This window comes from Ptychodera flava, chromosome 10 (assembly GCF_041260155.1).
Source record: "Ptychodera flava strain L36383 chromosome 10, AS_Pfla_20210202, whole genome shotgun sequence".
Classification (NCBI taxonomy): domain Eukaryota; kingdom Metazoa; phylum Hemichordata; class Enteropneusta; family Ptychoderidae; genus Ptychodera; species Ptychodera flava.
In genome coordinates this window covers 42330869-42346077 of record NC_091937.1, presented here as the reverse complement: position 1 = coordinate 42346077, position 15209 = coordinate 42330869, and the positions used below count along the sequence as shown (strand labels likewise).

The following is a 15209-nucleotide window of genomic DNA, read 5'->3' as shown; positions in this document are numbered from 1 at the left end:
CCTGACTTCATTGATATCAATCACAGCATCAATTTTACTTTGCCAGATTTGGTGACTAGAAATCTCACAGCGCCCTCTAGTGTCGAAATTTACACAACCTGATGTCAGACATTGTCAATTTTACAATTGACCGTCGAATCCATCCGAAATACAGACACTACACACAGGGTGTCACATTTACAAATATATTTTATTGCAAAAAAGACAAGACTTGACAAAGCTCTGATGAAAATCATTACGGACTTTCTTTTAACAAGTAAATCACACTACCCACAGTATATGATATATATTACAACCTTTGAGGATAAAAAGTGGATTTTTTAGCCATTTGTTGAAATGGGTAGTATAATTGACTTCTTAAAAACAATAAAAGTATAAATAGAAAACTGAATCAAAATGCTAAAAAAAATTACGATATAGCTACTTCTACCAACTCTTGCATTGGTCCGTGCTGGGAAAAATATTGCCTCAAAAAAAGTTGGGAAATACTGAAATGTCAAAATATAGCGAGAAAGAAGGAAAAAAATTACAGAAAATAAAATTGTTGACTACAAAGATGCATGATGGGTAAGTACTTGCTTTGTACTGATAGCACAACCATCGAAATTTTTTTCTAAAAACAGTGTCCGTCGAATTGAACCGTCAAAAGATTTCAAAGACTACGTCTACTTGAATAAAACGAGAAATGTGTGCTTTTCAAGCACAGGTAACCATGACAACAACAATGCTACAATGATCACAATCCATTGTATTGCTTTGAGCCAGTAACACACAGCTTGCAACATTCTAATATCTGGTGTACTTTTTTTTTCTGATAAAAATTGTCACTCCACTGTTTTCTTTATAAATACATAAACACACTCACTGGAACACCAAATGACCACACTTACACAATTGTTTCACCAAACTTATAAAAATATGTTGAGAAAATAGCCATTTGTTCTGAAGCGATCAGGTATCAAACTATCCAACAATACACATCCCATGGCTTTGTGTCTTCAGATTATCAAAAGATATTTTTTTTGGTTTTTTTTGGCAACACTTCTGTCCTTTTGGCAAAAAAATAAAGTTCACAGGTTTCAAAAGTTTTGTTGAAGAATATATTTGTCATGCTTAAAAAGGACCCACAATCTAGACCCAGATGTTTGGTTTTAAAATTGTCCGTAGTTTTATCTCATTTATTTAACTAATGACATCAGTCAGAATGTCTACACCCTACTTTAATCATAAAACTTGGACAATGCTCGGCATCAGTTGATCAAATGCCACTAGACTATAAATTTTGATGTCCCAACAAGTGAATGAATAAATGAACGTTACGTACATTCTTTCTTTGTTTCACTTCAATAACATCAAATGTGCCACTCACTTTGAAAATCAGTTCAGAAATCCAGTACTCTGTTTAATAAGCATTCGCTAAAATTTTTTGGAGACAGACAGACTCTATAACTACACTTATATGAAAGAAAATCGGGGGGAAAAAAACCGTCATTCTTAGAATTGACTTGATGATGGGGAAGAAAGTGTGGCGCCTTATTTACAAAGCCAAGTACCCAGGCTGGAACAATATTTGTCCCTGCTTTGAAAAAAATACAACTAACATTGAAATTCGTTGATGAAAAAACAGTGTGATGACATTTTGCAATACTTGACGACTAAGTACTTTGTCATGGCAACTACAATTACTGTGGCAATAAGACAAGTTTACATGACGTCTACTTGACAGTGTTCTAATTACTCGCTGTATAAGTCTACTCCAACACAACAAAGTGTGCAAAAACTCTTCACTGTGTATCTCAGCTCTCTTCACAAGAAAACCAGAAAATGTTTAAAAGTCAAAATTTACGGATGGCTCGAATAAGTACTCAAATTGTCCCTAAGATGAAGTCACAGGTTGAACCTCTGATAATGTCTATGAACCTTTCCATGAAAAGAAAGAATTCGAGTTTTTAAATTAACGTGTTCACCAGGTGTTTCAAAAGTAACATTTCACAGATTCTTACTATAAATAGATTAAAATTGGCTTGTTACTGTTTGTGAAGCTCTTATTTGAAGCAAAGTTTCACAGCAGAATGAAAAACACGTCGTTATCACAGAAACTGGAAAATTTGAAGGCTTCCGAATTTATCACCACTACAAATGTCACTTAAAAGAGTCAAAGTGGTGGAATGTCAAAAATGAGAAGGAAAATTAACAGATGTTCAGTGAGTCATAAATTAAAAACGGTATCTTTTTAAAGACTTTATGACAATGCCATCACTAGCTGTGCAGTGAAAGAACATTTTTCAAAATATGCAAAATATCCTGACAAACGTTTTGGTGAGCTATTTTAATCTGGACTATCATAACATATTTCACTGTGGAGAAAGTCAAACAACACATCACATAATATTCAGCTTCCTATGACAATTTACAGACTATTGTCTAAGAATATAAAAATATTTGGTGCTTCTATAGCTGAAATGAAGCTGATTATCAAACTTTAACGAACTATAACTTTCGTCTAAAGTTTTTCTATGGGATAATGCACCCAAAAACAAGACAGCTACTGAAGTACTTATCACAGAATGTGACGAAGCAGCATTAGCTTGCTAGTACAAGGTTCATAAATTCTTCATGCAATGGAGTGGCTGAACAGTAAAAAAATAATCTGTGAGTTTTAATTATGAGTACTCTGTCTTGATCACATGATCTTGCCTTGACCTCTGACCCCTGTTTCAGTTACGTTCACTTAAACTTTTCAACTTCCAAACTAACAGAGGTTTTTTTAAATGAACACAATTTAGTGACTCCATTACAATTTAATTGACTGCTTTCACAAAATGCTTTCTCAAAAATTTGCTTTTTTATGAAAACCCTGATTTGGATAAATATTCCAGAGGAAAAAGAATTCTTCACAACATAATTGTCCGTGTATATGTATGTGAGCATGTGTGTGTGTGTCTGTGTGTACACACTGGCTTCCCTATCACACTCATACTTAAATTATTCAGACTGATTTTAACACCATATATAAAATATTGATAATTGCACTAAGTCAAAAATGAATACGTTCAAAAACAGCATAAAAATTCCTCTGAAGATGAAAATATTAAAAATTCCTTCTGGGTGGAAAAACTTTCGATAAAGTTTCATTGACGAATGAAAATCAGACCAGATAAATATTTGTGAACACTCCTGTTGGTATGAATCTTGTTTTGATATTTTGTCTGAGAGTGTATTGTGTACTATGTCTACAAATTGTCATTTACGCTGAAACGGTGTAACCATAGTGCTATACTGACTTCATATACTGACAAATTTATCCACTGCAGTTGTGTTATTTTTGGACAATACATGCAGGCGTAAACGCTGAACATCTGTGCAGTTTTGTTCTTTTTTCTTTCAATATGGCCTCCATACATCACCTTTTCTTTCGTCATCTTCACCATGATATAATGCAGCGGGGTTTTGTCTGGCCACCGCCACATGACTCCCGTTGGATCTATCTGCTGTTCCATGACTGCCGTTTCTATGGTTATTGTTACTGCCGTTTGCCGACCTGACCATTGTACTAGAGGCAGTTAGAGCAGCTCTGCTGCTGGTAGTCGAGGGCAACATGGGTAAATGTGGCGTGCCTTCGTAGAATGGTGGATGTGTAGATGGGGTAGTCGAAGTACTGTAAAGGTGCGCATATAACTGATATGGTGGTGAGCCCGATATATAGGGTGTTGTGGGTAATGTGACCGGGGTAGAAGGGGATGTTGGGTACACATCATGGGGAGACGGTAACGGGATATACCGACTGCTATCAACTCCAGGTGACAAGATAGGTATAGTGGCTGTGGCGGGGAACGAAAACCGATGAGAAGTTGGTGGGTACACAAAACGAGTTTCACTGATTCGCGGGTCTGATAAGTGGGGACTTGTTAACCTCGCGTCAAGCGTCAAATGCGGTTCGGGAAACCGTGGATCCGATCTCGGATACAACGGTGTCAGCATGGTGACTTCATTGCTACTTGGGGTGTGTGCAACCATGGCAGGTCTGTCCATTGACAGTGACACCACTGTTTCTGTCACACTGGGCTGAGCTGGCACTGGTACTGGTGGCGGTGGTGGCGGCGGTGGTGGTGGCGGAGGCGGTGGTGGCGGCGGCGCTGTACTGGGCTGCTGTACGCTGTGTTGCATTGCAGGAGCAAAGAATCGTGGGTACTCATACGGCCATCCTGATAGAGACCTACTTCCTGCTGGTCCTTCTGTCAACAAAAAAAAAGACAAAGGAAGATTATAGGGACATCTATCCGGAGAGAGAGAGTGAGCGGGAATGCAGGTTATAAATTATCCAAGGGCTGTAAAATACATCAGAGATTGCTCTCTCCTTTATTTCCTACGCTCTCTGTGATGAATGAGTTTGTGGTAAAGACAGTACTGGCATCTTAAAAAGAACACAGACACAAAGGTGAATATCACCTACAGTTGTTCCTCTGTTCAGATGTATATTCAAACAGAATACAGAGTGATATCATTGTCATAATGCATTGGTACATACATTGCAGACAAAATTTTGCAAAATAGCATCCAAAACTTGAACAGCCAGTATGTAAAATTACTCGACTTTAAATCTTCTATTTCATCTTGCCTGTGAAAGTTGATTTGCTAGACTTTAATGCAGTACATGAACAAAAGAAAGGAAACTTTAAAGCGGTGTATGCATAAGTCACGGGTCAAAGGCACGGCTTTGTGCACTGTACACAAAAGATTCCTCGTAATAATGGTATTCTCAGTGTCCACACTATAAAAAATAAAGCGGCTTTGAGTTATTTATCACAGTGTATTTTGCCTGCATTAGTTCCTTTTTCCCAAAGTTTTTTTTTGTATTCCATTTCACTTTCTAGTGGCACTGATAACAACGCATAGGCCAATCCTCATCAATGTTTTTTTTGGTAATCAGACCAAACATCTGTGGCCGGCGTTCAACATCACCAGTATCATCCTCAGCGGTCTAAATTTAACATATTAACCCTGATATTTGGTGCTTGGAACCCACACAGTCTAAACACACTCATTGACAAGTCAACTTGTGGCTCGGTTCTGTGGCAATAGTGGTTATTAATAAACACCAGCTAATTAGTTTCTATGAAAAAGCCCCCAGGCCGAGCTTAGAAAAGCGTGCCAAGATCGATTAGCATAACAATGGTTATTGTGTTTGGAAGAGTGCATCTGGTGCAGATGGGAGCGACCACACTCCCACTCTAAAGACGGTCAGAAATCTCCATAATAGGTGGAGTAAGACAGGTGTTGGGCTTTCTTCTTGCTATTCACCCCACTGTTACACAAAAATCTCTATGGCGACCAAGAAAAATCATTATGGTCAGGACAATGGGTGACAGAGTGTTGGGAAACAAATTGGCTTCTTTCAAAATTTTTTTGTAAATGTTTTAGATCAAAGAATATGACATTTTCTGTCACTTTTGTTCCTGTACACAATTCTTACAAAAAAATTGTTGTAGCCAATGTTTGATTTGGCTGTTCGCTAAATTCTGCAGTGCTTGAGTACAATGAATACTGCGTTAGGACAGGTTCACAAACCATGCCTTTGTCGACTGTCTTTCAGCTAGTCTAACACTTGTACAGGTTGCTGTCTAATATGTTTGCTAGATTATTCAGGCTAAATTCTACACACTTATGTGCATTTATTATTGCCTTGATCATAGCTGCTCAATATGCATCCTCACATAGCCTTTGTTGGTCACTGTTAAACACTCTGAGCAAACTTTTAATATTGTTCTTCTCAAGTTTCATTGAATCACTGTTTTCCATCTAAAGTACTCCGTCTTCCCTCTCTTTGATCAGGGAATTTTGCAAATTCGCATCGACAAAACCGTTCTTCATCCCCGAAAAGCACTCCAAAGTCTCCTCTCAAATTTACTCCCATCTCATGATGCACATCACACGTCCACAAGGGATGCAATTTCCATGGCAACCACCATTACCATGGAAACCTCATCATTGATGAATGAGTTGATCTGTCTGCCTGACAGATTTAATCTTTTCTCTGTGTTGAGATGGAAAGTGCATGTGTACGCCAGTATCCCTTTGGTGTCGGGTACTGCACCAAAATGTGCAAGGGACTTCTACTTACACCTGTAAATCTGCCTGTTTTGACCACAACAATTCCAGACTGCCTCGCTATTAGTTTTTCAATCTCGGCAGATGTATGATATAACAACCATGGTTGTGTAATTCTCAATTTTTATGAGCTATGAGATGAAACCATAACACTTAAACGATCTGCACTGCAACATCAGCCGTTGCACAGTGTACCCCTAACATCTGCTATTCTCTGAATTCAATACAACGCAACCACCTCAACTTTTCCTTTCATCAAATCAAAACACAGTCAAAGCATTTTTGACATCCACACGACACTACGTAGTTTTCTGTACACTGGCTCACTAAGTAAAAACTTGTAGAACAAAAAATTTATGAAAATTACTACTTCTCAAGCTGAACATGGAAGACTTTTAATGAAGACTTGTAGTATTCTAACTGGAAGTATTCACATTTGTTTAGTAAATCTTTTTGTAATGTATTTCAAGAGTAACAAATTGTTTTTGAAGCTTACTGGCCTTTTTCTGATATTCACTTTTATTTATTTTAAGGCCGTACATCTTTATATCATCTAAAATGAGTAAATGTGGCATTTTACATCAGGAAAATGTTCAATTAATTTTGCCAAAAAGCCCAAAGAATACTCTATTAGTACTTTATCACATAAACTTCACAGGACAAGACTTTTCTACCAATTTCACGACACCTAGAGAACACTATCAAAATTTTCACACTAAATCCAAAGATATCTGATGAGGTCATCTTAGTACACAATGAAAAAATATCTGTTAACACTATTAATTTACGTGATATCACAAAACTTGTGATTTATCATGGCTACAGTTTTATTATCACGCACTGAATACACGTAAAAAAAGCACGATGACCTCCAAAGACAGAAGAGTTAGTGTCGACCGACTGTTACTTGCAAACAGGCACTGACAGGTGTCGACAATTACCGACCAAGAGTGGAATATATATGATTTTCAATATATCTTTAATGACAATTCCACTCTGAGCAAGAAATTCATTATTTTTTCCCGTGCCGGGCAAGTGAAGGAGATAAAAAAAAATGAAGTTGAGATCTGATGTGAGAGAGGAAACGTACAATTGGATCAGGTATGAAGAGCGCACCATATGAACAAGAAAATGAAGCTAATTTTAAAATTCTGAAATGTAATTGGGCTTCAACCGACTTAATTTGTATGCACGTCAAGTTCTGCCAGGTTTTACCACCTTTAGAACACTGTGACACCGCTCAAAAACAATAAACAATGCAGAAAATGTGGCAGCCTGTTCATCTGTGAGAGGAGATTTTTTTGGGAAAAAAAAGAAAGTTTGCTCTGAGGTGAAATATGCAAATTACTGTCTGGTACTGCGATTATCCTTTAAGCTACTTAAGGGTGAAATCACATGAGAAAAGATAACACAAACACATGAACTTAACAAATGTTTGGCATCGTGCCAACCGTAAATCTGCATGAGCTGATAAATTGTTTTATTAGAAACAAAGGATGAAGAAAACGTTGGGGCTGCACAACATGAAGTGAAAAGACCTACAGCACATCAAAAAAAATAATTTGGTTTGAGAAAGAGGCGACGAGGTGACAGTATGTGGAATCGACCACACAGAGTTATTTGGCCAATGAATGCAAATGGTTAGACCACATGGCTGCAGAAACAAAGCCCACATCAACAAAATGACAAATTAATGACAATGAGATATAACTTAAAAGGAAGCAAAAGCATGGAGGTCGGTTGGATGAAATGGCAGTCGACAGAACTTGACACCAGTGGACAAGACGTGTCAGAGAACAATACCTCTTGTCATTTGAACACAGAAAAGTTACCGCCAGCAAGCGAGGAGAGGTGGAAATATTACAAAACCTAATAGAGTAGTTCTAGACAAATCTAACAATGTCATTAAAAATAGGTAGTTAGGTTTTGATTGACAGGATCACTGTTGAGCGTACAGTATGGTCTAATATCATGGTAATGTGAACACTGATTTCTATTATATAGCTGAGAATCTGTCCATCCGAACAAAACGTTAGAATTATTAGTCTTGCAAAATACACTCCTCATGCTTTTATTGAACGAAATTTAGTGATACAGTGCTGTTACATCCTGACAGATTTTGTTTAAGTGAAGTTGGTGAGGATGAAACGTACCATGCATACGATGGTCTGGGTGAAGACTTCTGAAACATCAAGGACACATTCTCATCCACGGTTAAGGACAAAATGTCAAATTTAATGTTGAGCAAAGAGACAATATGGCATTTTAATTACTCTGCATGATCAAGTGCGTTTTGGTGATAACTTTCATCTTACTATAAAAAAAATATCAAGCACTGCTTTGAATGAAGCCAAAAGAACAAAGTTCAAATCAACACTCCAACTTCTTTAAATTCAAACAGAATCACTCCCACAATAATGATCTATTCTCTGCCAGGAAGAATGTCCACTTCATGAATCTTTTCATTACATTTATGACTGATAATATTTTGATCATAACTTACAATCAATATTCCAGTCTACCCTTAGATTCACACAAAAATAACTCACACCTGCTATAATTCAACTTTACGAGACCAACAGAAAGTTTCCCTTTAGTTTGAATTTCAATTCTAATGAAATTTTATTGTTGACGAATATTTAGGCTTTTTCCTCAACTGTTTTATTTCTGGAACTTTGATGTTTTTAAAAGTCTGATCACTTCGGAAAATAGTGCGGCCAGTGAAAAAGATGTGTGGTAATAATAGAAGCTGGATTCAGTCTGGTTTACTTATCATATTCACATTCGACTTTATATCACTTTTGTGCATATCTTGAAGTTCTACCATATTGCCATAAAAAAGTCTCTATTTTAGAACTTAGCGACAAAAACAAAGGGGAACTAATGACTCGCACGCTGGGTTGGAAATCGCAACAATTCAGTGAATTGACCAGATGTTACAGACACTCAAACTACAACAAACAACTGATGCAACTGTATGTTGCCTTTTCTCCAAACAAAAGTTATGATTTGAGTCACTCCGTAATCCTAAGAGAATAGCCAGAGAAAACAAAGGAATTGTTTGAAACATTGGTTATCGCACAATAAAACTGACAAAATGTCCAAAAATGTGGAACAAAGTGTGCAATCTGGTCAAAGTTCTTTGCATTGTTTGAAATATGCAATGATGTATTGAAAGTGATATAAAAGAATAAAAAACAGAAATTGAAAACTTTAAATGTGAACATCTGAAAAGGATAATAGTGTTAACTTTTGATAATATTCTCAATAAATTTATTCTCAGAGAAATATATTTTCTCGCTCTTCTCCCTTAAGCAGGCTGAAATGTAAAATATCAGCCTTACTGAATGATAACACATTGTGTAAAAAATGCAATATTTTAATGTAGACAAATGAAGTCTAGTCGGGACTAAAACCTCAACTCCTATCGATAACATTGGACACTGGACACATACAGGCTGTGCTGTGTTGAAAAGTTAACTCCGATCAGTGGACATGATTTCGGCGGTAGAACAAGAAACTGCATTTCACAAAACAGAAAAAAAATTATTGGAAATACATCAACGCTTCTGCTAATGGAGCTTTAATAGAACTTTTTTACCTGTGGATGGCTATTGTCCAGTAATTATAAAACTGGAATAGTTGGTTTGAAGTGATACCCTGATCAAACAGCATGGAGGATGCACATTGTAAAAAGTCAATCAGACAACACAAATCTGCTAAAAATACTCCAAGAGAAGGCAATATCAGCGTGTAGACATGAGCTGAATATTAAACGGCTATAACCACCGCGATAATTGCTGTAAGTTCCAATAATCTGGAAATTTTTTACTCATATGATTAATTTGAAGCTGAAACCTTGGAGACCTGGATCCAAATCTTCTTAAAAGTTCTGCATTAACACGCAGCAACGTGTGGAGAATAAACGGACCTAACAAAAGGTTGCGTCTTTCGTATCTATGAATACCTCACATGAGCAGTTTTTTTTGAGATTTGGAAACTTTCGACTCCCAGCATATCAAAAGCGACTACTATCACTCTGATACATGACTTGTATTCTCAGATTGTTCATTTCTAGATTAAATTTTGCAGCTTGTTATTGGATTATTCAAACTGATTACTGTCATTTCACAACCAGTAAAAGATCACCTTTGTAAAATATCTTGTCAGCGTTCATCAATGTTTAAACTGGTCAGTTTCGACCCACGGGACGTACTTCACCTTGCCTACTCTATACAGTGTTCATATGTGCCTGTATAGTAGTTAATACTATCAAGAACTGAATGACTAAAAATGGAGATAAAACTTCAATGGTAGCACATGTGTAAAGAGACTGAACGACTAAAAATGTAGACATACTTCAATGGTAGCTTACACTATAAAGGATTGAATGACTAAAAATATAGATAAACTTCAATAAAATAGGAACTGAGTGACTAAAAATGTACAATTATCTGTATTTTCATTTAAATTCTATTCATTGCACCGCTTTCTAAGTGATAGATAGATATTTTTACTCAAGAAGGTTCTCAAAAACTGTTCAAAAGTTGCCCTTCAATGTATGTCGAACTACCGGTACATGTAAATCTCATGAGATTCACTGTGAAATAGTCTACAGAGGAAGATTGTGTGATTATCCCAAATGCAAGCTGCCTACAAAGAATAGTGTAGTGAAAAATGCCGACAGAATGCAGCTACACTGTAAATGCACATTCTGTTGGAATCATGAGCTACTTTTGGCAAATTTATAGTCTTTTTGAAATTTCTGTCATGGACAGCTTATAATTTCATTAAATAGATAATAACATCTGCAATGAAGATTTCATGGCATTTGAATTAATTTCTGCTTGTTTGAGATGATAATTCTTCACAGTTTTCAATCAAATGAACTTCCGCAAGTGAGTTCTTGTCACAAAATACTGAGTAAAACTGCTTTTTTCTCATTGCAGAGTGTAGTGGACCATGTACAATCTCGGCATATATAGATGCTGGTACACTGATTTCATACAAACTGAAATTGTGGCCGATTTCCTTTATACGCGGTAACATGACATGATTCTATGATTTTTTCATGAGTCTTAGAGTTTGCCTGTAAGCTAGAAAAGCTGTTTTGGGTCTACCTAGACATTTTTTTTATTTCATTCCAATCACACAGCGGGGAATTTTCCATATCTTAACCATAATTTACATCAGAAGGATAATTAACATTACCAATTTTCAGCGTGGGTGTATATACCTATGGGTCTGTCAAAGTATATACCCAATGTGTGTATGTACATATCTATCTATCTATGCTGGTATACGGTATATAACGCACATATGAATTTGTACATTAGTAAAACATATAGCATGGCCAATAACCTCTAAATATGACCAATAAGCTCTAAAACTGGTATGATAACAGTTTATTAGACAATTTGAGAAAATAATGTTTGATTTCATGGGGTGATCAGAGAAAATATTTTACGGATGGGATGTTGCCATGACACTTCAAAACCCAGTTCCCTTGGAAACAGGAAGACCCTTCCATCCCAAAGTTGAGCGCAGAGGCTTTACGATATTTGAATTGTAAACAGAAGGGTGACTTACCAGCCAAGTATGTTGTATGAGATAGGTAACTGCTGTGCGATGAATCGGACGCCCTGCCACAGCTGGAACTTTCTATACTCTGGCTGGCACATCTCAAATGTTCCAATTCATTCAATCTTTCCGACAGTTGTAAAGTATGATCTGCCGATGTCGCTGTGTGTATCCTACTGTCTTCGATTTTATTCTTGTGTCCTGAAAAGTACAAAAGAGCAAATGATGTTGATTATTATTGTCGCCATGATATTATTCCTCATAATTTATTTTTGAAAATTTTCAGAACACTAGTTTTTCAGAATGGAAATCTTTCTAAAATTGATTTGATAATGGCTGTAAAATGATGCATCTTTGAGACAAAACCATAGCAACACTTTAAAGAAACATACAAGCTGAACAGACACTTTTCTCTTGACATATCTGCATCTACCTAAAAATTTACAAAAATGAACACAACAATAGTTGTCAACAAAAAATTTTTAAAATCTGAAAGCGGTAAAGACAGTTATGTCTAAACAACTCTACATAAGTTTTTTTTTTACATACTAATTATTAATTTGGCCGGCAGAAGCTGAGAATACCATTTTGACCAAAATGGCTTATACCATCTGACAATTGAAAATTTTCGTATAAATGTGTGTGTAAAAAGTGTATAAGGTAGCATCTCTTCTGATGCCATCCTCCAAAAAATGTGCCTCAAAGTTTTCAATAACCTGTAGTACTTGTATATCTGTTCTGTGAGTTTGAGAAAGGTACATAAGAGGAAAATCATTTTTCAAAAAAACTATGTTTTAGATTTTTCATAAACCACATACCAGTGATATGTGGAATTTAGGATGCTACCAAATGAATTTCTAATATTTTGGTCATGTGTACAGCTTCTCTGCATGAACTTTTTCAGTTGTGCCACGAGCAGAATAGTTTGCAGTGCATATCAGATATGAGAGGCTGAGCTTGTCACATCTAGCTATGCAGCAAAGATATTGATGGCTCAATTTATTTACAAATCGAAGACATCACTGGCAAAATGTTTGTTCTGCACGGTGCACCATATCTGCTACCAAAGGTAACATTAGTGAGTGAGATTGAGAAGCTAGATAAGAAAGTTTACATTTACTCTGTATCAGAAATGATTTCACCGAATAATCCTACAATCGCAGTATTCAATATTTGGAATTCTTTCAAATCTGAACTCAAGGTTGTTGTTTGTCTGATAAATGTACACAGTGCTAAAATCCATTAAATACAACTTTTCCATATCTTGATAATGATACTTAAACTTTTTCTCTCATTTTGACATTTTTTTACCTCTTATTTTTTCGCAACATTAATATTGGTACTTTCAGCTTTCACCGTATGCTGCTTTGCAATTGTTCACTTTTGTGAAATGCGACTGTTTTTCCTCCTTGGCGTTGACGAAATCGATACTGTCACTGAAAGCTCACAGCCAAGTCAAAGATATAAGTTATGCTACAATAGACACCAATCTCAGCTACGATTTTTGACAAGATGAATTGCCGATCATTTTCGCCCAGTGATACACATCCCAATTTCTTTGTCTACAAACTTCAACAATCAGCCTTTGTCAAACTTGTTCTTGTAAACTACAGCCTTTTTTCCCGTGACTTTTATCTTGTGGGGTAATTGTAGTTGGTGTTAGTTGGTACGCTGTCCCGGTGAAATTACAAATAATGTATTCTAAACTGACAAGAGAATGCACATATTGATACAAAGACAACTCTGCTGTATGCTACCAACCAGTCTACTGGAAAATCACTGCACTCCCTAAGTTGGCAGTCTTGTGGAAAATCACACAGCTCCCTAGGCTGGCTGATTTTGCATTCAATCCCCAGATCTCTACTTGTGAAGAGGCAAATTCTAATCAACAACCAGACAGTATTAAAATTCAATTGAATTAAGACACAAGGTGAAACGAAGGTGAAATAAAATTGGACTTTGGGTTAAAAAGGCTAATTATCCTAATTTCTGAGAATCTGCCACTGTTTATGAATTCTCATTAACCTTTTTATCGTCAGGGGAAACATAAAATGACACAATTTGTACATCACCTTCATGTTATGAATTTGGCCATTTTACTGTAAAAAAACTTGAGTATTTTGACTTCAAAATACATGTATAGTGCAGGGTCGTGAGACTGAGCCTCATGTGATGTGTTACTTTAGAAACTGCATTTTCATGATAGGAAAGTCAACCGAATACATTGTATTATTCATTTAAGCATAAAAGCATTGCCATGAATATTTGGTCATTTCCAATTTAGGCAAACAGCTCCACGTTTCATTTAATGACAGTGGCACGGAACAATGACTATCTGAAAACAAACCCATTAATTCCAAACGTCGAACTTTCAGAGTGACTCAGAAAGAGAGAAAGTAAAATTAATGACACCGAGAGATGCCATTCTAAACAGCAGAAGCATCAAATTTATTTTTTCCAAAGGAAAAAGCATGCGTACAATCAGACTTTCATGACTGCAGCCTAATATCATGGTGTTAAGTATATACCTAGTGCACGGTATGGCACAAACCTTTCTCTTTTATTCAGATACTCAGTGTGTATCCTCGAGGTTTTCGCATTACCCATCTACCACATAGAGATGATTTAACCCATTGGAAGCTCAGGATGGCTTTCATTGCGACGTAGCAATTTGTAAGATGTGCCCTTTTTTTCCATGATACTTAGCATTGCCATGATTCATGTAGGACATAAGGTTTCTTACAATTAGCGTTATAAAGACTAGCCTCATCCATTTGCTGAATTTCAAAATGGGAAAAATGCAATTTGTTTTATGAATGTTTTAAGGGGGTATTAGATATAGGCAGACAAGAGCTGTTCATCATGGGCGAGATTTGCCTCCCAGCAGTGGCTAAGCCATCACTCAAATTTCCACATAAACTTGCTATTGTCTTCCATTTTCGGGACTATTTTTTATCTGCGTGGTAGATGGAGAAAGAGAGAGAGTGTGTGTGCGTGTGTGTGCCAAGTCGGTTCTCTGGGTTTATCATCTTCTCATAGCCAGAGGACAATTACCTGGTTTCGTGATATGTCACATCTTCATCTCATGTGAGTCTCCAACTAGGAACGAGGCAATCTGCAGTTTAAAGTCGACACTATACATCTACCAGTACATTTTGTGCATGAATTGCTGGCTATATATAATACACACACACACATACACACACACAGACACACTCTCACACCAGCCTCTACCTTCTTTATTGATTAATACTTTTAATAAATTTAGACTTACTTTCCTCGCAGGCAAACTGTCACTTAACACTACTTTAGTCGACACATTTTTGTGCATGTCTGAGTTTTATGAGTAAAGAGTTCATATCTCTTTCCAAGGTAAGTCTTGTAATTAACCTCCATCATATCAGTTGCCACACAGAATAGGTATTGTTTGCCATATCCTGTGACTAAGTCACCTACTCTCACCGAGGCTCTCTTCACTATTCCTCTCACAGATTCTACCTTTCACTACTATTAATAATCAT

The 15209-nt window shown here is 36.5% G+C and overlaps 1 protein-coding gene across 1 annotated transcript; it reads right to left on the bottom strand.

Moving 5' to 3' along the window:
* Nucleotides 1–171: 171 nt before the first annotated feature.
* On the bottom strand, nt 172–14295 carry LOC139141666 (uncharacterized). Its single transcript, XM_070711252.1, has 3 exons — nt 14292–14295; nt 11698–11889; nt 172–4235 (listed from the first exon to the last, which is right to left on the bottom strand). The coding sequence occupies exons 1-3, from the start codon at nt 14293–14295 to the stop codon at nt 3385–3387; spliced, it is 1047 nt and encodes a 348-aa protein (XP_070567353.1). The 3' UTR covers nt 172–3384.
* Between the last annotated feature and the right edge of the window lie 914 nt (nt 14296–15209).

Bases quoted from the DNA above. Each gene is read 5' to 3' on its own strand.
- LOC139141666 (XM_070711252.1), bottom strand. The intron at 4,236-11,697 runs GTAAGTCACCCT...TTTTGTTGACAG, and splicing joins TCATACAACATACTTGGCTG to AAGGACCAGCAGGAAGTAGG.